The 21,460-nt window shown below is 55.8% G+C and overlaps 1 protein-coding gene across 1 annotated transcript; it reads right to left on the reverse strand.

Annotated features, from left to right (window-relative positions):
- Positions 1-8,244: 8,244 nt before the first annotated feature.
- On the reverse strand, positions 8,245-20,496 carry RHBG (Rh family B glycoprotein). Its single transcript, XM_037498656.1, has 10 exons — positions 20,277-20,496; positions 13,758-13,944; positions 13,146-13,296; positions 12,875-13,022; positions 11,185-11,351; positions 10,771-10,908; positions 10,513-10,646; positions 9,912-10,033; positions 8,905-8,978; positions 8,245-8,741 (listed from the first exon to the last, which is right to left on the reverse strand). Exons 1-10 carry the CDS (start codon positions 20,461-20,463, stop codon positions 8,673-8,675), a joined length of 1,377 nt encoding a protein of 458 aa, XP_037354553.1. The 5' UTR covers positions 20,464-20,496; the 3' UTR covers positions 8,245-8,672.
- Between the last annotated feature and the right edge of the window lie 964 nt (positions 20,497-21,460).

Raw genomic sequence — 21,460 nt, forward strand, 5'->3', positions numbered from 1 at the left:
TTGCCCCTGCCAGCTGGGAAACCTGTCTCTCAACCTCAATTTTATCATCTGCAAAATGGGGCAGAGGCCCTTAGCCCATAGGGAGCTTGCTGGGAGGCTTAGAATTCCTGCAAGTGCTTCATGCAAGTAGAGTAACAGCAAGATCAAGATCTACTCTCAGGCAGGTCTAGCCCCAGGCTCAGGTGTCACTTGGTGGAGGTGAGATGAGCTACCAAAGACAAGGTGGAGGTTGGGAAAGGATTTGGGGGGTGGTTTCATGCAGAAGGACCCCCCCCAGCTCAGTTTTGCGGGCCACGGTGATGGGGGGAGGCTCTGAGCCAGAGCTTGACCATGTTTGCTGGCCCTCCCTTCACCCCCACCCCTCACGGATGGGCCTCTGGCTCCCAGGCTGTTGAAGGCAAGTGAAGGGCCCAAGGCCTGAATGGCCAACTGTTCTCTGAAGAGGCTTGACCCCCTTTAAAGACCCTTATCACCACCTCCACCTCCCTCCCAGGGCGATTATCACCCAGAGGGGCCTCTCCTGGGGGACACAAAGAGACCCTCAACTCCCATCCTCCGGTCAGGATAATGGGCCATTCACACTGAGGGGACCTCAGCCCCACACCTGGCCCTCTCAGGCAGCTTCCCGCCTGCCTCATTGTCCCAGCCTTGCACGTGGTGTCAGTGGCAGGGAAGCCTAAGCCCCCAGCTGGAGCACTCCTGGCCCTTCCCCCACCTCTCCAGCCGCCTGGACTTGGGGCTCCATTGGGGGGGAGGTGGGCCCACCATTCATCCCACACCCGCTCACTCCTCACATGGAATTTCTCTCCTCTCGAGAAAGTCCTTAGAGCGATGGGAAAATGGGAGGGAATAATTAGGAAAATCATTAGCGTCTCAAGGCCCATCTGAGAGGGATTAAGGGATTAAAAGCCTTCCAACCAATCTCTCCTACTTTAAGGTTGTTGTAGGGTTTTTGTTTTCAGGACTTTTTTTTCTCTTCTTTTCCTGGGTTGGGGGAGACTAAAGTCTTGGTGTGTCCTTCCTTCAAAAGCTGCAGGGAAAAGTCAAGACATTGAGTTAGGGGTAGAGAAGAATGGGGGACAGCAGGTGTGGGGAGAGAGCCCCTTCCCAAGATCTCCTGGGCCTTGTAGACCACTTCCCTGGGCAGGAGTGGTGGGGGGAGGCACAGGGGCTGAGTTGGGTCAGAGGGGAGGCCCAGACAGACCTGCATGGGCATACCCTGGTTTTCCAGTCCTGCTGCCGGCCCCCTTCCACCTCCTTGAGTCTCAGCTGAGGATTCAACAGCCTCTCCCACACCTGGTGGGGTCCAACGGAGGCAAACTAGGCCAAAGGGTTCCTTGCCACCCATCATGTTCTGGGAGCCGGAGAGCAGAGGTGAGGGAGGAGAGAGCAAGACAGTAAAGGCTGCACCAAGGAAGGTCATGGGGCTTTTTTTTTTCTCTCTCTCTTTCTCTTTTTTAAAATATTTATTTATTTGTTTATACAAGCACTGGGTACAGTCAGAAGCGCGGGAGGGTGAGAGAATTCACCAGAGCCGAGCGGGGAGCAGAGCAGGCAGAAGGAGCGAAGCACACTGCTGAGGGGAGCAGCGGGCGGCAGGAGAGGTCTGCGCACCATGCGGGACCCTCCTCCGGTGGCCGGGGATCGAGGTGATCTCCGGTGGCCGGGGATCGAGGGGATCGAGGGGGCGCTGCAGAGGCTGCGGGCAGCTTCGCAACCCAGAGCTCAACCGCTGCGCCACCCGGGAGGCCCAGTTGTGGTTGGGTTAGGGGGAAAAGGATGTCCCAAAGCAAATTCCATACAGGCTTTGTGGACTCCACCCCCACCCCAGGCCAAAGCCAAAGACACTGGGAACTCCAAATCCCATCCCCACCAAAGGGAAGGTGGCTGGGACCTGAGGGTGGGGTTAAGCAGCCAGGTGGATACAAAAGGCAGACACGTGGGCTTTGGGGTCCCCCATTTTGGCTCTCTGCCAGCCAGCTCTTGCAGGTCCGGCCAGCTCTGAGAGTGACTTTGGGTTTCCAGGTCGTCGGATCGGGTAGGACGCATTAAAGACTTTATTTCCCTATTTTCTCCCTGAGTTGTATATTTTCCTTATTTCTTTTTCTCTTGTAAATAAACCTTTTATTAACCCTTTTGCGTGTGTCTGTAGTAGAGTATTCATAAGTCCCTTTAAAGCGCGCGGGTGAGGACCCACAGCCAGGAACCCGTTTAATATCGGGGTTGCTCTATAACAGCTGTAGTAAATGGCACATGGCTGCCATGCTCCAGCAGAACAGTCCACTTGGGGTGAGCAAATGCACCGATGGCCCTGTTGTGACACACCCACCATGAGGCAGGCTGAAGTGTAGAAGGGGTGATAGAGCTGCAAACAGCCTGGAGGATTAGAGAGGGTCCCTGGAAGAGAGGACTAGATTTTACTGATGAGAGCATCCCTGAGGCCCAGCGCCTGGTCGGGTCCCATGACTGTGAAGCAAATGTTCCTCTTGGACACATCCTGCCCTTTTGGAGAGAGTCTCACGGTCGCACTGAAATGGTCTCCTAATCACAGGAGTGGACATTCAAATACTGCCTCTTCTGGGTTAAGGCCAGTGAGGACTCTGGACTCCCCGAGAGCTTGCTGGGGTGCACACCTTAGGGCACACACCCTTGATCTCCTTGGGGTCTCCCTCCCTCTGCGGCTCACATGGTCCTTCACACATGCTGACTTCCCTGGTTTTAGTTTTGGGGCTCCCTGGGGTGAAGGCTGGCTCTCTATTTCTCTGGAAGCCTCAGTTAACCCTCCTCTGAGCTTCTGTCCCTACTGCCCTTGTCCGGAGGGGCCCGAGCGGGGTGGCCAGAGGCGGGGAAGTGGAGTGCCCTTCCCAAGATGGAGGCAGGCAGAAGCAGGCCGAGCGGCACCTTGCCGACGGCGCGGGTGATGGATGCTGGCGGCTGCAGCCTGCTACAGCATTAATAATCGAGTTTATTAATGGTCTTAATTAGCAACTGCCAACAAGAAGCCCGGTGCTAATTCCACCAATAATCGAGGCTTGCGGGGCGTGGACGGGAAGGGAGGGTGAGGGGTGGTTTGCTTGCAGGCTGCCTGTAGTGCAGGTCCCGCTAACAGCAGAGGCGGCCCAGTGGCTAGAGAAATGGAAAAAGGGGGACCCTGCCCCCCACTGACTCCCACACCAGGGTTCCTTGACCCCCCATGGTGCAGCCTCCTCAGATGGTGTTGGGACAAAATGAAGCGTGAGGAATGGCAGGGAGGGGCGGCCCTCTGTCTGTGCCTTCAGAGCCAGAACCCAGACGGCAGCCTGCGGGATGAAGGCGAGTCTGTAAAAGCCCGAGTGAAATGAGCTAGAAGAGGATTGGGAACAAGCCCACAGTGTCCTGGAGCCACATTCCTTGCTCTGGGGAGACGGAGATGGATGGTGCTGAGCTGGGAAGGAGGGACTCTGGGGTGGGGGTGGGGGGCAGCCTCTCCAGCTGAGGGCTCTTCTGCCAAGAAAAGCGGGGTGGGAAAAGTGAGTTTAAGAATTCAGAGGATGCTGGGGGCACAACAAAGCCCACTTCCTCTCCCAGCCTCAGTGCCAAGCTGGACCAGCTTGGGTCCTGCCTAGAGACCCAAAGACCAGCCAGAGCCATCCCAGAGAGTTCTGAAAACGGAGGCCAAAGAGAGAGGGTTGCCTTCAGGGCGGGGGGTGGGTGTGGGTGGGTGGGGGCTCTGGGGACTATCCAAAACAAAGGTGCTACCTGCAAACCCCATGGGCAACAAAGGTTATGAGAGGGAGGCTGTGCTCAGGTGGGTGGAGGCTCATGTGTGGAGACGCATGAGAACTCGGGTTTGGCTGCTTTCAGAGGTGGCCTTGGGGTCTGTGGAGGGGTTTCTATGAGAGAGACCCGGGTTAGAATGCTTTGGAGGGGTCCAGGTTTTGGGTTCAGAAAGCAGCCAGGTGCGGGAGGAGGTACAGGTGGGTCTACTCGCAGAGGTGGTGGTGTAGGGGCAGACGAAACTCTGGCTGCTTCCTTGGTGCCAGGGCTCTCAGAGGTGCTCTCTGGCCCCAACTTCCTCTCCACATTCCCGGGAGAGGCTAACAGGCCTGTTGCACCCACAGCCTCTAGGACCAGGACAGAAGGGAGAATGCCAGCCATCGTAGCTGGAAAGGCCGGGCCAAATCAGAAACCATAAGGCCTCCGAGGCAGGGTGAGGACCCCCACTCCTAGAAGACGTCCGTCCCCCGCCCCCACCTCCTTTCCCTGCTCTCATTCTCAGTCTTTTCCTGCCTTCCCAGACTAAAGATCTCAACTTACTGGTCTTGGTACTGCTCCCACTGATTCTGCCCTGAAAACTGAGTCCTGGGAGCATCAGTGCTTCAAGAGACCTATTCCATCCCCAGAGACCCATTGCCTGAGTGGGTCAGCCCAGCCCTTGATCGTGAATCCTTGTGGGAGTTTAGGGAAGATGGACACACGTCTTGCCCCTTGCTGTGTCTCAAGCCTAAAGCTCAGATTTGTCAGTGACCAAGAGCAGAAGGCCCAGTCCCCAGCTGGATGGACTCTGCTCCCAGCACAGCGCTCCCTCCAGGAATTTTAACCCAGTGACCAGTGCCACCTGCTAGATGGACATGGCCTCCTGGCCTGCGGGGAGGGCCACCCCTCTTTCAGTTGTGGGAGGCGGTTTCTGCCACTACCCACACCTCTCCACTGGAGAAGCTTCAGTCCTGCACGGCTGCCCTTTCTCCCAGGAAAGGGGGACTCCTTAACTTGGCAGAAGGAAGAGGAAGGAAGATCTGGACTGGGCCTGGGCTCCACAGCGGGTGCATCTGCTGTCACCTTGGGGAACCATCAGTATTTCCCTCAGGGCTCTAGAAAGATGGGCCCCGAGACAGCTTGAGAGTCCATTGGGCTAGTGGGAGGCAAAAACTTGGGGAGAATGGGGAGGGAGCTGGGAAGGAACGGGAGGATGGGAAGAGCACCAACTGGTTTAACCTCCGAGACAAAGGCTCAGAGAAATAGCGGACTTGCACAGGCTCCCCCAGGCTAGTGAGGGGGGTGCCCACGTGGGCGCCGGCATGGTCTGACCCCAAAGTCCAGGTTCTTTGGGGCCAGGAGCAGGTATGGAGGGGCAGGTCACCACTCCTCCTCGCCCCGGGGCCGGTCGGGGTCACCTTCGGCCTCTCTCCGTGGCTGGCAGGCTCCCTCGGCGATCAGACGGCGGCGCAGAGACAATGGCGCTCTGTCCCGGGCGGGCGCTCCGGGACGACAGCTCATCCCTATGCAGTGACCGCCTCCCCCACCCCGACCCGGCCGCCAGCCCCTTTCAGGCGGTGGAAGCCGGGCGGCGCGGAGGGGGATTCTCACAGGCCGTTGGAACATTTGCATAGCCGGCTCGCCCGCCGGGAGACATTGGCCCGCATTGTTCCCCGGCGGCGGCGGGGCGCGCGGGGCCGGGCGCGCGGGGCGGCGCGGCCGACGGGCTGCGAGAGGGCGGGAGGGCCAGACAAAGGCGTAGGGGCGAGCAGAGCCGGGAGGCGACAGGTGGGGGAGAGCCTGACGGTGGGAGAGAAATATCGGGGTGAGGTGGGGGGACGCGGCTTCTGAGCTTGTCTGCTCCGGGACAGCCACCGCCCCCCACTTTGGACACCCACGCCGTGTCTAATTCCTTCCCGAGCTGGGGCTGCCGTGTGCCGTGATGTGAATCCCAATAGGGGGGGATCTCAGCCTTTCCCAGGCGGCTGGGGGTTCCAAGAGTGCGGGTCCTCCAGAGGTCAGAGGAGCAGCTAGTAGGTCCTAGCCAAGGGCACTCTGGCCCCACAGAAACACCCTGAGGTGACCTCCCTGCCAAATGTCTGGGCGGGAAACCCTGTTGTGGCCCACCCATACTTGTGCCAAGCCAGAACAGTCACCCTGTCAAGAAACCCTTCCCTCCTTTCCTGGGGGCCGACACTGACCCGAGCATAGCCTTCCAATCCCATTGGTGGGGCCCTGGGAGGCGGGCAAGGGCCCGGTGTCCTCGTCCATCATTGTCCCCGAAGCACAGGCCTTGGGGCTGGACACACAGAGTTCATGAGTGGGCAAGTGTATGATTGTCCTGCATTGAGAGTAATAATAGTGGTGATCAGAGGGGCTGTCCCTGAAGGGCAGAGACCTCATTGTGCTGAAGGGGTGAGGAAGGAGCCCCCCTGGTCCCTAGCCCCGCCATCTCCTTGACCCGGTTGACCCCATTGTCACCCTGTTGACCCAGCCTGAATGGATGGGCCACAGTGAGGGGGACTGGTGGTGCAGAGCTGGGGGCTAGAGGGAGAAGAGGGAGGGGCTTGCATCAGCAGAGGGGCACCAAGGACACCCAGATTTCCTGCCCTCCTTGCCTGAAAGTAGTGATGAGATGATCACCCCCACACGCAACAACCCAGTCTGATTAAATGGAATAGTCTATGCAGTGTTCACTGGGGTGCTGGGCACTTTGGGCAAGGTTGGGGGAGGGGAGGAAGAAACCCAGAGTGAAACACCAAGGGCCTATTTTAGGAGTGATCAGCCCTGGACACACTCCCTGAGCCATGGGCGAAGGTGCTGGATCCTATAGAACTCAGCAGTATCTCCCAAGCAGCAGGAGGCTTTTTGGAGGTGATGGAGCCGAGAACAGTCTAACTACAGGACACGCAGGGCAACACCTACGCTGACCCACTTTCTAGGGAACTTGGGGAACCATACTGGGACATCTAGACTTTCCTCCTTTGGAAGCTAGCTGGGTAATTGCCTTCCCCCAGAGGGCTCAGTTGTCCCTTCTCCAGGAAGCCTCCAGGGATTGCCACCCCAGGCACCATGACCATGCTGGGCCAGAGCAGCCCAATTTTTCAGCCCTGGAGATCTGTTATGGTCAAGAAGGAATCAGCAGTAGAGGGAGATTAGATGTTAAAATCTTGGTGGCAAGAAATAAGTGACTCTTCGTTGTTTTCCCCACCCAGAATGAATGGGGCAGAGAGGATCTCATCTTATTCTTGAATCTCCCCTTCTGAGACTTTCAGATCTCTGAGGCCTCGTAGGGATTTTTGGACATAGCAGGTCAGCTGGCCCTACCTGGACAGGTGCAGGGTTGGGAGCAAAGACCCCAAGGGGTGGGACAGGGGTGGGGCTGCCAGGACAGAGAACCTTTCTGCAAAGTCAGCAGTCATCTGCCTGGGCATACGGATACCCCATACCTATCCCAGGCAGCAGTGGGCAGGGGGCCTCTGGAGCAAGGAGGGAGCTAAAGGGCAGGAAGCGGACTTCCAAGGAGGGTTTGTCCCTCCACTACCTTCCTTGTTCCTCCCTTTCTCCCCCACTCTGTGCCTGGCATCTTTCCCCAGGCAAATCTGTCCCTCCACTGAATGAGGATGGAGCCTGATGGGGCACCTTTGCCCTGTCCAGGGCTGGTCCACAGATCCCTTCATTTCCTCCTTGGATGCCAAGTCTAAATGGGTCTTGGTCATGAGGGAGAGACGTCACAGTCAAGTTCAACTCCTGCCAGAGGACTGGGGGGCATAGGGCAGGAGAGGGCAGGAGGGTGTCCCTGTCCTTCAGGCTTGGGAGGGGAGTTCTGGCCTACTAGAGGGAAGGATTCTCTTTGGATGAGACAGCTGAAGACCTTAGTAGCCACCTCATATGTAGTGGGTGCTGAGAGCTCAAAAAATCTTGTGGCATGAGTGGTGAGGGCCAGGTGAAGCAGACAGAAGGCAGTTAAGCTGTGGGAAGGACTTCTGTTCTTGGTAGAGGACGGCGAGGCCGCAGCTTCCTCTGCTGGGTCTGGAGCGCCTCCTGGTGGTCAGGTGCCTTCAGGCCACTGGAGGCCCCGGGCTTGCCTTGCCCAGAGAAGCTGCCCTTCTCTGGGGCAGCTCTCATCTGTTCTACTTCCCACTGGGCAGATGCAGGGAGGGACATAAGCCGGAATCTGGGACCTGGTTGCTTCCAACTTCTGACGAGTTAGTGGCAAAGAATTCCTTGTGCCCCTCTAGGCCCTGAGGAGGACCCTCTTTCCTACTCTGCTCAGAAGCTAGCCAAGTTGAGGGGCAGAGCCATTCTGGAATAGGAAACTCTATAGCAGCCTGAGCGGGCCAAAACAGACAAGCTTTCTGGGAAAGAATGAGTTCTTCTTCTTCCGTTCTGTCTCTGAAGGCAGGCAGGCCCAAGCTGAGCAGCACCTAGCAGAACATGGGCTCCTAGGGGAGCCCCATGGGCCAGAGAAAGGGTTAGAGCATAAGAGGCACTTCCCAAATTCCCAGGGCACAGAAAGAGGATTCAGAGACCTTGGTGAAGTGGAGTTTATCACCCTTAGAGCCAGGCCCTGGCTCAGAGCTCACAGTGACTGTGTGGTGCTGGCTCTGTGGGGTCAGAACTCATTGGGTGCCTCATCTGTGTCCCCTTCTACCCACATTCACGGGTTGGTGGGGTGGTGGCATGCGGTTATGGTGAGGTTCTCCCCCTGACCACAGCCACCTATGGCCCTGCTCCTCTACACCTCCCCATGTCTCCCCAGTCTTCTAAGGCCCCTCCCCCAATTGTGCCTATAGAAAGGAAGCCTCTTCTAGCTCATGGCTTCTTTTTTGTAGCAGGAGGAAAGTGAGCTAGAAAAGAAGAGCTTCCCAGAAGTTCATCAATAGCCAATCATCATCTTCTAAAAGGAGAGTGTCCTCTCGGGGGCTGGAAGCAAGTTAGGCCCGAGTATCTGGTTCCTCAGCCCTCAGGGGTCCCTGGGCCTCATCCTCATGCTCCCCAGGCACCTGGAAGGCAAGGGCGGGAATCAGGTGAAGGGGGAGCTCCGGAGAGCGGAAGGCCACAGCCAAGAAGTACAACACTCCAGAGAAGAGAGAGCAGGCAGGGCAGGAAGGAGGCAGAGTGAGGGGGAGTGGACCCAGGGCCTGAGGGGCGGCGGCTCCCACTCACCTCCCAGTAAATCTGGTCCTCATAGCACTGGGAGTCCGGTGGGGAGCCCAGGAAGGGCAGCTTCAGCAGGAGTCCTGGTGTAGGAAGGGAGGGCATGTGAGACTTCTCGCCACCCCAGAGGGCACAGAGGGCCAGTAGGCAAGGGCACGTGAAGGTTGCAGCTGGGTTTTTCCAGCACCTGCTCTGCGCTGGGCCTGTGCAGAGCGCTTGCCCACATTACCTTCCTGGGCAATCACAGCAGCCCTGCAAAATGGGTATGATCTGTGATCCCTGTAGTGCAGGGAACTCAGGTTCAGAGACGTTAAGGAACTGGCTCAAGTCAGTAAAGGTTAAAATTGTGATTCTGTCGTGAAGCACAACTGCTGAGCTTTCTGTGGCCTCCTACACTGGGGTGCAGAAAGTGTTTATTGAATAAATGAGTAATTCAATGAGTGCATGAGCTGAACTTTGTCGGAGAATGGAAATCTGCAGGTGAGAGCAGGAGGGTGGGGGACACTGAACCGCAGGTTTTATTTCGAATGCCAAGAGGACTAAGGTCAGACGTCAAGAAGGCTGACCTGAGCCGGCATCTGGGGACAGCTCTCTGTGGCAGGTTTGTGTGCTGGGTCTAGTGGTGAGTCAGGCGGCCCCTTCCCTCCCGCCCCTTCTGGGTCTCATCCTGAGGTTGGGCTGCCCTCTAGTGGGCGGAGGGAGCCGCAGCAGGAAGCAGTGGAACCGGAGCAGAGGGACCCAGCGGAGGCACCTAGCTGCCTCCCCACCCTTCCTTGGCACCAGGAGGGAACAAATGTCCATCTTCTCCTTCATGCCTGGGGGAGGTTACCCCTGAACTCTACAACCCCACCCCTCACCTGGCACAAAGCAGGCGCTCTGTAAGTACCTGTGAGTGAACAAATGATGGTCAGAGGGATGGGATCCTGTGGCCCTTCCTCTGGAGAACGCCCTCCCCTCAATCCCCTGCCCTCCCTGGACCTCCCGCCAGGTCTCTGTGCCCAGCCAAGGTCACTCACCTCCAAATCCCCCACCCACAGAGGCAAACATGAGTGTGACGAACAGCCCGAAGAGCTGGTACACGGCCTGAGACTTGGCGCTGCGCTGTCCCTCAGCTATGAGCGGGAACACGGTCTCCAGGCTGTGGGGAGACCGGGTTTAGAGAGACAGAGAGACAGCTTGCAGCCAGGCTGGCCGTGGCAGCCATGCACCATGCAGCAGCAGCCGGCCTGAACACCCGCCCCCACCCAACACCCCGACCTGCACCCTTACCAATGGACACCTATTCACCTTCCAAGACTTGGCTTAAGGGTCACTTTCCCCTGCCCTCTCCTCTGAGCCCCGGGTACAAAATTGATACTGAGTCCTCATATCTTACTGAGCCCTTTGAATCATTTTTCAATGACCTTCTGCTGCATTTGACTGAGGCCCAAGAAGGCAGAACCCAGTTGGTCTTATTTACTTCAATTTCCTCAGCTCCCAGGATATGGATGAATGAATGAATGAATGAATGAAAATAGACACTCTTTTTTGCTGGTCCACAAAGGGGGTAGAGAGTGACAAAGATCACTCCCGGGGACAAGGATCGCAGTATGAGTGTGTGTGTGGGAGTGAACTTACCCATCTCCGTAAACGTCATGGGTGGCCAGCCAGGCTACAAGGACCCCCAGGAGGGCACCCAGGATCCCTGGCATCCCATGGAGGTTGTGAACGCCACATGTGTCTTGGACTTTGAATTTTGACTCCAGGATGGGCTGGAGGACAAGACACAATAAGTCTCATGTGCCCCCTCTCGCCCTGACCCTGGACCATGGGAGAGGTGAAAGGAAGGTGCCAACAACCCCCTTGTTTTTCCCAGAGCCCGAGAGAGATCTGTACCGTGAAGAACTTGTACCCCAGTGTGGAGACAGTCCCAGCCAGGAAACCAGCTACAAGCGCCCCAAACGGTGTCAGCATCATTTCTCCTGCCGTCCCCACCACCACCCCTCCAGCCAGCGCTGCATTCTGGATATGGACCTAAGGAAGCAGGAAAAAGCAAGGTGCCAGAGGCGCGAGACATTTTTAGAAGGTCACCTGCACCCAGACAACCCCTTCAACCACAGTGGCATCTGTTGCTTCCAGAAATTTCTCCACCATCTAACCTCTGACCCTTCAGCTATAGGGTCATCCCCTCCCCCTCTGGCCCACTGCTTCCAGAGCAGAGGAGCCCCCTCTGCCTGCACCCCTGGAGAAGTGGCCTTGCCAGGACCCAGGCGCCCCCTCTCCTCCCACCCCTCCCTCTACTCCTCATACCATATCCAGCCGCCCATCCCCCCCGACAAGGGCTGACAAAGCGAAGGTGCTGAGGGTGCTCGCCGTCAGGGAGTAATAAGTGTTGAGGGCTGTCCGGTGCTGCCCGTCCCCCAGAGTGGTCGGTGCAGAGTTGAAGCTTGGCCAGAAGATCCACAGGAAGATGGTCCCTAAGTGGTGGGCAGGCAGCTGAGTGAGAGGAGTGGCTCCCCTGCCAGGTCCAAGCTACCACTGCATGCAAGTCACCTACTCTCAGCAGCTGTTTGCTCATCTGTAAAATGGGGGCTTCAGTACTGAGCTCACAGGGTGAGGGTGATGTGAAGGACACAGCCCATGGCTGAGCAGGCACTAAATGTTAAACACATGGTAGCCACCACAGGTGCAGGCATGAGGAGTGAAAACCAGGGCTTGAGGGTTTTTTTTTTTAAGTATCAGAAAAGGAAGGAAAAAAGAGACGAAGGTCCCTCATATCAAGCACTAAACTAGGTACTTCCTAGTTAGATCAGGAAAATAATTTGTTTTATAACTTCAGTTCCCCCTAGAGGGTGGGCCTTACAAGATACGGAAGAGGCCTCTGCCACCTGGCACTAGCTGGGGTGCTCTCAATACCTGTGTGCCCTTGCAAGGTCCCCAGGTGGTCCCGGAGGGAGAGGGGGAGAGGCTGAGGGACAAGGTGAGGGACCCTGTAGGCTAGGCTGGCATGGCAAGGAGGCTCGAGGAACCGTCCCCCAGTTCTGAGTGGTCCTTGGGGTGCAATATAAGGTCTCCCTGCAACCCTAAGGGCAGTGAAATTGACTGCACGCATGCGCGCGTCCTCTGAAGAGAGAGTTTAGGCGGGAATCGAGGAAGAGGATGGAGCTGGATGGAGCTGAGAGGCAGAGGCCTGAGAAAGTAAGCTGCCTGGGAAGGCACAGACAGCTTAGAGAAGCCTTTGGACTTGAAGCCAAACTTATCTGCGTCTCAAAGGGCAAGGAAGCCTCGGCTGACTTAAGGTTCCTCGTGCTCTATTTCACAACAAACCCAGGGTGGCAGGAAATAAACAATCAACCTCCTCTCTCTTTCATGTAAGAATAAGCACTTCAGTCACGATTGAGTACTGCCTGCAAAAAATTTCTTTTCCTGGCTCATTTCTGAAGGCAGAGAAGCAGAAGACGCGTGCTCAGAGAGGCAGGTGGCGGCAGGTGCTCCCGGGTCACACCTTGCTGCTCCCGGGTGTCTGCACACTGCCTCTCCCGCCCTGAGAGCACAGTGGCATCAGGAAACCCAGGGGCAGATGTGCTGATAAGAGGGGAAAGGCAAGTCTGGCTGGTGGCCAGTGTGGGGGACTGTGAGTGGGAGGAAGGACAGAGTGGCCAAGCCCTGCTAGGGTGGTGATAGCAGGGCAAAGAGTCCGCCTGTAGCTTGTGGGTGGTGGGGACCTGGAGGGTTTTAAGCAGGGATTGGTGTGATCAGATGTGAACCTGGGCATGTGCGTAGCCCAGAGCTGAGTCCTAAGAACCTGCTATCAAACTAAGGAGAAAGATGAGTATAGATCCCAGGCTCTTACGGCAAAACCCAAATCAGAAGGGAGCTTCCAGGCAGAGCCTCGAGGGACAGGTGGCACCCCGAGACCATGCCTGGAGATGGTCCTTTCCAGCAAGATCGGGGGCATCTGGAACAGCCCCCCACCCCACCCCACCTCAGCAGGCCTCACCAATCATGGCAAACAGGTCCGAATGGTAGACAGAGCCCTGGCGATGCTTGCTCTTCTCCAGCTGGGGCCTGTAGAGGACCCGGGAGAGGACCAGCCCGAAGTAGGCACCAAAGGTGTGAATAGTCATGGAGCCCCCTGCGTCCCTCACCTGGAGAGGGGGAGCTGAGCTGGAGGGGCAACTCCAAGCGCTACTCCCCATCCCCACCCCATATTTTCCCAGCCTGGCCCTGGCCACCCTCACCCTTGACCCCTCCTCCACATCCAGACTCACCCCCAGGACATTGAGGAGCACATACTCGTTGATACCAAAGAGTGCCACCTCCAGCAGGGCCATGAGCAGCAGCTGCGCTGGCCCCGTCTTGCCCAGCACGGCCCCAAAGGAGATGAGCACGGCCCCAGCACAGAAGTCAGCGTTGATCATGCTGGGGGAGGGGCATGGGATGGGCGGGTGAAGGAGGCACCAGGACAGCACATGGGGAGGTGAGTGGGGCAGAGGTCAAAGCTCCCCGTTGGCAGGTGGGAAGGGGGTGCCTCTCCTTTTTGCAGATGAGGAAACCAAGTCTTGGAGGTTCTGTGATTTCTCGAACTAAACCCACGAAGGTAGAAGAACCAGCTCTTGAACCAGGAGCTCCCCTAAACCCTGCTCTCTATTTCCCATGAAGCTCTCCAGTCTCCCAATTGCTCTTGGGTAATTAGGGGCCTGAAGAAATGGGGAGGTGTGGTTGAGAGTGTGGGTTGAGGAGGGGAGAAGAAATCAGGCTATGAGAACAGGCAGAGCACCTTAGAAACCCAGTGACAGGTCAGAAACCCAGGTCAGGAGGCCAACATGAAGGACAGGGATCTCCGGCTACACCCGGGAGTGAGCACAGGGCCTGCTGCCCACCTCTCCACGCCAACATGGATGTGGCCGCCGTGGAAGGAATGGAAGAAGCCCTGGACGAGGGTGGCCCACTGCAGGGCAAAGGCAGCCAGGAGGAAGGTGAAGCCCACGCTGCTGAAGCCGTAGCGCTGCAGGAAGGCCATGAGGAAGCCGAACCCCACGAAGACCATGGTGTGCACGTCCTGGAAGCCTGTGGGGCATTTGGAGCTGCTCTGGCCACCACCCGGCACCACCTGTGCCCCCAGAGCTCACCAGCCAGGGCCACTCTAGACTGGAGGTGAGCCTATAAAACTCCCCAGGCATGGCAGTGCCTCCCAGCCTGGCCCCTATCTGCCCCCCCACCCCCCCATGAGAACTGGCCAGCTCTGGGTGGCAAGATCAGACCAGCCCTGCTGTCTCCAAGTCACTGCAAGGGCTCAGAGCCTCCGGCTCGCTTCTCTGTGCCCACACGTTTGCCTGGTCCCTGGCTCTCTCTTTTTTTTTTAAAAAGATTTATTTATTTATTTATACAAGCACTGGGGACAGTCAGAAGCGCAGGAGGGTGAGAGAATTTACCAGAGCCAGAGCGGGGAGCAGAATGGGCAGAAAGACCGAAGTACACTGCTGAGGGGAGCTGCGGGCTGCAGGAGAGGTCTGCGCGCCATGTGGGACCCTCACCCGGTGTCCGGGGACCTGGCTCTCTTAAACACCAACCTGTGTGCCCTCCTGCTGCAGCCTCTGCCCTTCCATGTGCCAGTCTCTTTCCCTTCAGGCTGGCAAGTCCTTCTTGATGTCTAACCTCCATCCCTCAGACCTCAGATTCTGTACCTCTCCATTTTTAAGATTTAAGTGATTTTTTAAAAAGAATTATTTTATTTATTTATGCAAACATGTGAGGTGCAGGGAGATGAGAGGATTCACCAGAGACAGATTGGAGAACAGAACAGGCAGACTGACTGAAATACACTGCTGAGGGGAGCAGCGAGTGAGACAAGAGAGGTCTGCTGCACCATGTGGGTAGCTCCCTGGCCAGGGATCGAACTCGTGCTGCAGTGGCTGCGGACAGCTTCATAGTGCTGTGCTTAACGCCCCCCCCCCAACCTGGGAGGTCCCCAAATGATTTTTTTAAAATAACATGAAATAGCTTTAAATTGTTAAGAGATTGACTACCTAAGGGGAAAAGAATTAAGGGGGACAGAGCTGCTGAGATGCACAACTTCAATGTAAATGATACCACCCTAGGAAAGGAATTTTGCTTTTTAGTCTTTTTAGTTTTTTCCCCTATAGTCTAAATATTTTAATTTTATAGATGAGTTACCTGAGTTTTTTAGTGTTAGTGTGTGGCTGGGCAGGGAGACTTGGGATCTTTTCTGTTTGCTTTCTCTTTTGTAGCACAATGCATAAAAAAAGCTGAGCTAATAAAAATAATATATGGTAATATTGAAAATGGGATAAAGACCAATACTTTGCCCTAGTATTCATTTGCTCTGTGCTTCCCCCTATCTACTTATAAATAAGATTAGAAACATAACCTCCTGTGATGCTCAGCCAGGGCATCCAGCCATGTTTCCTCTGTCTGGGCTTCGTACATCTAGTAACCCCATGGTGCACCTTTGATTTTAATCAAGAGACACTGGAAGAGGGCCTCCCCAGTGGCGCAGCAGCGGGTGAGCGCCGCGCTGCGAAGCTGTCCACAGACTGCTGCGCCGGTTTGATTCCCCTCCGACCAGGGAGAATCTCACATGGGGCATCAGACCTCTCCTGCCTCACCCGCTGCTCCCCTCAGCAGTGTGTTTCAGTGGATCCACCCGTTCTGATCCCCACTCTGTCTCTGGTGAGTCCTCTCACGGCCCCCCTGCACCTCTGGCCTGACCTAGTTCTTGTGTGCATAAATAAATAAATCTTTTTTAAAAATTGAAAAATAAAGCCCCTCTTGAGTTTCTCTCAGAACTTAGTGCTGGGAAATGTCACCACCCCTGAGAACCAGCTGCTTCCCCACACTCGGATGACAGATAAGTACTAAGCACCAAACATCAGGATCTGGAAGTGATGCTACCCCATGGCAGCCACAGCCCTGTCCTCAGGAGCGTGGAAGACAGACATGGAGAACCGTTCTAGGAGCACCCGTCACTGATCACATGTCCCCTTTCTCTCGGCAGCTTGGAAGCACAGACTACCCCGTAACGGCAGCTGCAGCACCCGTCTACCCTGCCAGTGTTCATTATTTGTGCTCTGCTTCACTTTTCTTGTTCTTCGACGAGTGTTTTGGCTGTAAGTGACCTTAAACCTCTTGTAGAAAAAGTCATGGTCACCTTTTTTTGTTTAACATGATGTACCAACTGGTCAAAAATATATTATTGAGGGCCTCCCCGGTGGCGCAGCGGTTGAGCGCTGGGTTGCGAAGCTGCCCGCGGCCTCTGCGGCGCCGGTTGGATCCCTGGCTGCTCCCCTCAGCAGTGTGCTTCGGTCCTTCTGCCTGCTCTGCTCCCCGCTCTGGCTCTGGTGAATTCTCTCACCCTCCCGCGCTTCTGACTGTGCCCAGTGCTTGTATAAATAAATAAATAAATCTTTAAAATATATATATATATATATTATTGAACCTTAAAGTGCAGTCATAACTTTGAGAAAGCCCACTTTTCTGGTTTTCTTCGTGCTACCTATGGAGTGAAAGGAAAGGAGTCTGCAGCCCTGGGCAGAGGGGTGTGCTGCGGCGAAGGTCTGCAGTTCAGCTGCAGCCCCAGCAGCTGAGCGGAGCGAGGGCCTGCGGGCCCTGGAGCCTCACTAGATGTGCCACTTCTCCAGCTCTGCCCGCTCCCCAGAGCACCCAGCTCTGTCTCCCTCCAGCTTTAAACAGGAAAGGACAGGCATCAGGCAGGACTCAGCCCGCTGCCCAGGTTATTTCAGAATTCATTGCCTGACTTCTTTTTCTCTTATGCAAATAGTAGGGTGTCCTGTCTGTTCTCATGCCAAGGACAGCAAGATAAGGAGGGGGGTTGGGTCACAGGGTTCTGTGTCCATTACACACTGAAACCACCCCAGAATTGGTCTTGAATGACAATAATATTTACACCTCCCACCCCAAGGTTGTTTGGAATAAAAACTCAATCCCTTGCAACTGGAGTCTAATCATCAAGAAATCTCCCTCCCTGGACAACATTCCATGCAGACACACTCCGGGGCGGTGGGGGAGATGGGGCTGTTCCAGCTGGAGGCAGGGAGATGGATAAGATGACCCCTCAACATTCCCCTGCCAAACCCCCGCACCCATTGGTTTTGGAGAAGATGAAAACCCTCCAAAGGCACCTATCGCCCTCCCGCTTTCCCTTCCTGCGCCTCCTTAAACCCACCAGATGACCTCTAAGTGAGACAAGACCGCGGGACTGGGGAGCAGTTAAAGCTGAGATGGAGCTGGATTTACATTCCCTCTGACCTTCGCTCTGGCTATGCAACTTGGGCAGACATGGCCCTTTCTGAGCTGCATTTTCCTTTTCTGTTAGCTGGGGGTACAAAATATGAGGAGCAGGGAGAAGGGAACAGAGAGCTGGAAGGGCCCATTTCCCCCCCACCATACTCTACCTCTGGACTTAACCTCCTCAGCCTCAGTTTCTCCATCTTTGTCTATCTCATAGACTGAGACAATGCATGTGCCGCCCTAGATATGTGGTATATCTAGAACATGGGAGACACGTGAAAGGGTGTTGTTATAAATCTGGGGCAACTTCATCTCAGAATGAGGAGGTTGCCCACCTAGGGAGAGATCTGGGCACCAGCCTCTAGGAGGCTAGTCAGGGCTACATTCTCCTAGAAGTAGCCTCGGACCGCTCTGGTCCCCTTCCTCCTCATCTTCCCAGAAGATCCTGGTCCCTTCTAGCCAAAATCCCCTCCCTGCAAGTCAGACCCTGGAGCTGTATAAAAAAGGATGGCTCCAGGGCCTCCCTGGTGGTGTAGAGGGTTTAGACACAGCCTATGATGCTATCCGCAGCCACTGCAGTACGAGTTCCATCCCCAGCCAGGGAGCTGCCACATGGCGCAGCAGACCTCTCCTGTCTTGCCCGCTCCTCCCCTCAGCAGTGTGTTTCAGTCAGTCCGCCTGTTCTGTTCCCCACTCTGTCTCTGGTGAATCCTCTCACCCCCCACACCTCTGGCCTGTACCCCAGTTCTTGTATGCATCAATAAATAAATCTTAAAAAAAAAAAAGGATGGCTCCGTACTTTTTCTTAGAACCCTGTCTCAGGTTTGCTTCTGTGGTTCCTGTAATCTTGCTCTTTCCCCCTCTTTCCCTCTTTCTTCTTGCCTCATGGGATAAGATGTTTGCAATATAGGGGAAAGGCTGTGGATGGGGAATAGAGAGATCCGGTTCCAGCCTGGCTCACTTGCTCTATCAGCTTGGGTGGTCATATGACCTCATTGGCTCTCCACATCTGAGAGGAGTGGACCAGGTGGGCTCTGAGGGCCCTTCCTGGAGAAATAACAGAGAGCCCCTCGAGCAGCCATCCCTTGGCACTGGCCAGTCCCACAGCTCAACACCAGCTGCAGAACTGCCTTTCATCTCCTGCATCAAAGGGCAGGGGTCATGCCCCTCTGGCCCCGGTCCCTTTCCCTGGACTCAGGGACAGGTGAAGACCCGGCTCATCAAAGCCCAGGCTCCAGGGACCTCACACCTCCCTCCCCCCACCTTTCCCCACACCAAGGTTCTAAGTCCACTGAGATAGAAACTAAGGCGGAAAAAGAGGTAGGATTCCCACGGTTTCCTTCATTGTGTCCAGGGATGAAAAGCTGGGTGTCCAAGGAGAGCCGCCATCACAGTAGAGGGGCAAGAGGTTGGGAGAGGGTCTCCCCTGGTCGCACAGCAGTAGAGCGCCGGGCTGCGAAGCTACCCGCAGCCTCTGCAGCACTGGTTCGATCCCCAGCTTCTGGAGAGGGCCCCATAAGGCACGCAGACCTCTCCTGCTGCGCCCACTGCTCCCCTCAGCAGTGCATTTCATCAGTCTGCTTGTTCTGTTTCCTGCCTCTGGCTCTGGTGAATCCTCTCACCCTCCCACACTTCTGACTGTACCCAGTGCTTGTATAAATAAATAAATAAATCTTAAAAAAAAAAAAAAGAGGTTTGGGAGGGTTCAGGAAAGACTTTGAAACAAGCAGGTTTTGGGGACTTGAGTGAGGCCCATGGAAGAAGTGGGTGGGGGTTCATGGCAGGTAGCCAGGTCTGACCCTTACTTATTTCAAGAAGAGAAAATCTGGCCTCTCCTGGCCTCTCCTGGACTGTTCCCTCCCAACTCCCTATCTCTCTCAATAAATGCATGACCCCAAGAATCTGCCATCCCAGCTTCTAGGCTCACCTTTTCCAGAGATGGGGGTGAAATAAGGAGATGGCAGAGACCCCTCTTGCTTAGTAAGGCTGGGGACCTGATCTTTCATGCCCACCCGCCCTCCAGCACTGTGAGCTTCATTTTGTTGTTGTTGGGGTTGGGACAGGGTCAGCCGGGGTCAGCCAGCCACCAGTTCTGCATGCAGAAGTAGGGTAATAACAGTCTGGGTTTGTTGTTTGTTTGTTTTTTAATAGGAGATTCCCATAACCTGGGCCTTGCTTGAATGCATACCTTCAAACTGAAGCATCCTTCCCAACATTGCCCAGATGGGGGAAACTGAGGCTTAGAAAAGATCTGCCCAAGCATTTGTGATGAAGTCTGGGAGATCTGGTGTCCTTGGTCCCAGATGCTCTGGGCTCCAGCACATGGTTGGGTCCACAACCTTGAGGGAGAGGCTCTTTCTCCAGCAAGGTCCAGGGGGTTCACGCTCCCCAGCCTGGACTTTATCAGCAGACAAGTAAGCTATGTACAAGAGGCTTAGGGTGCCTGAGTCCTATCTACTCCCAGCTCTGTCAACTCACTTGATGGATGATCATGAGCAAGCCACAGCCCCTTTGAGCCTCAGCTTCCTCACCTGTGAAACGGGCTAATGGCCCTGCCATGCCTCCCTCCCAGGACTGAGGCTGCTGTTCTGTAGTTGTCTGTTAAGTAGTCTCATTTTCTCTCTGACTCTGGAAGAACCAGCTTTGGGGGCTAGAGAAGAAATGCCTGCATCCTACTAGTCTCGACTGCCTTCACAGCTAATGCCTGCCATTACCTCCTTCTGCATCTGGTCCCCTACCTCCCCTGCCCAAAAGGATTCTCTTTTCTGTGGTCAGACAGGGTGGAGGCCCTAGAAAAGGCAAAGCCCAGCAAAGCTGGGTCATATCTGGCTTCAAATCCCAACTCCCTCAATTCTGACATTGTCAACGTGGACTTAACCTCTGAGCCTCAGTTTCCCCATCTTTGTCTACCACATAGACTAAGTGAGAAAATGCATGTACCACCCTCAGATATAAATCTGGAACATGGCAGACACTGGAAAGGGTGTTATTATAAATCTGGCGCACCTTCATCTCAGAGCAAAAGGGTTGCCCACCTAGGGATAGATCTGGGTACCCAAGTGCCCCCTCCCAAGACACCGGGGAAGTCAGGATCATTGCTCCCCGCACGCCCTGACCCGACCCGCACTCACTTGGGTAACGAAAGTAAAATTCATTGTCGGCGTTAGTGTGATTGCCCCAGTGCCAGAGGGCAGCGTCGGTTTCGTGGTTGTAGCGGACAAAGACCGCAAAGAGTATGGCGGTGGCGCCCTGGAGGAGGAGACACAGCAGGGGCAGCTGCAGTCGCCGGCTCCCGGCGCGGCGTGGGGACCCGGCCATGGGACGGTGGCTGTCAGCCTCGGGCTAGGGCTCCTGGAGAGCTGGCGAAGCAGACACTTGCGGGGCGGGCCCGGCTGGTTTCACTGGAGCCGGGCCCCGCCCACCTGGGCCCCGCCCCCACAAGCCAGGCCCCGCCCCCGAGTTGGCTAAGCTTGGGGCAGGTTCTGGCCAGAGCCCGCCCTGCCTGGGTAGGAGATGGGTGCGGGGGGGGGGGGGCTGGGCAGAAGGTCTGCGTGGGAGCAAGGATCGGGAGGCCACCCGCAGATCCTGTCTCTCTTGGGCGTCTGACCCTGGCTCTGTCCAGGGCAGGACAGGTCCTTGGAAATGACCCTGGAAAGGTGCTCTGTGTTCTGCACAACTGTCGACCTGGAGACAGGGGAAAGAGAAGGGACCTGCCCCCTCAAACGTGATGTTCTTTAGAGGGTTTCCCAAAGAATAAGTGACCTTGAAAGGCCTGGGTCTGGACCCCCAGAGTTAACACAGGAGAGTAGAGGGGTTACTCAGTCTTTTCCCAAAAGCAAAAGCAAGATGGAGACTGGAGATAAAGAGACTTCTCTCCAAGCATTGATATTAACCTGGTGGCGGATGTCTGAGTCTCAGCAGTGGAGTTCTTTAACCCCCTCCAAACCTCCTCCACCTCCTCACCCCCATCTGCACCCCACCACAGTGTAGCTAGCAGGCTGTGCTCCTGGGTCCCCTGCGGGGCCCGGGGTGGCTATGAGAGGCCTGGACCAACTCTGCAGCTGGAAGGGAGGGAAGCTAGATGCAGCTAGTTAGACTCCCTTAACAGTCAGGAGCTGGCTGTCACACAAGCAAGGTCTGCTTTCATGGAGATCATGGGATACAACCAGCCAGGAGACAGGCGTTTATTGAACACTTGCTGTGACCCAGGCTTCAGAGATGAGCCAAATGGCCCTGAGAAGCCATTGTCCAGTTGAGAGAGACACTTAGGAAGGGATTCAATTACCACTGGGGAAACCCCTAAGCTGTGGGGACC

Source organism: Talpa occidentalis, unplaced genomic scaffold, assembly GCF_014898055.3.
Source record: "Talpa occidentalis isolate TD23 unplaced genomic scaffold, MPIMG_talOcc4v2.1 talOcc4.9, whole genome shotgun sequence".
NCBI classification, from domain to species: domain Eukaryota; kingdom Metazoa; phylum Chordata; class Mammalia; order Eulipotyphla; family Talpidae; genus Talpa; species Talpa occidentalis.

What these genes read in the sequence shown, in the direction of transcription:
- RHBG (XM_037498656.1), bottom strand. Translation starts at nt 20,463, where the DNA reads ATGGCCGGGTCCCCACGCCGCGCCGGGAGCCGGCGACTGCAGCTGCCC. An exon ending in ATCCATGTTGGCGTGGAGAG is followed by an intron (nt 13,297 to 13,757) that starts GTGGGCAGCAGG and finishes CCCCTCCCCCAG; the next exon opens with CATGATCAACGCTGACTTCT. An exon ending in GGGATGGGCGGCTGGATATG is followed by an intron (nt 10,909 to 11,184) that starts GTATGAGGAGTA and finishes CTGCTTCCTTAG; the next exon opens with GTCCATATCCAGAATGCAGC.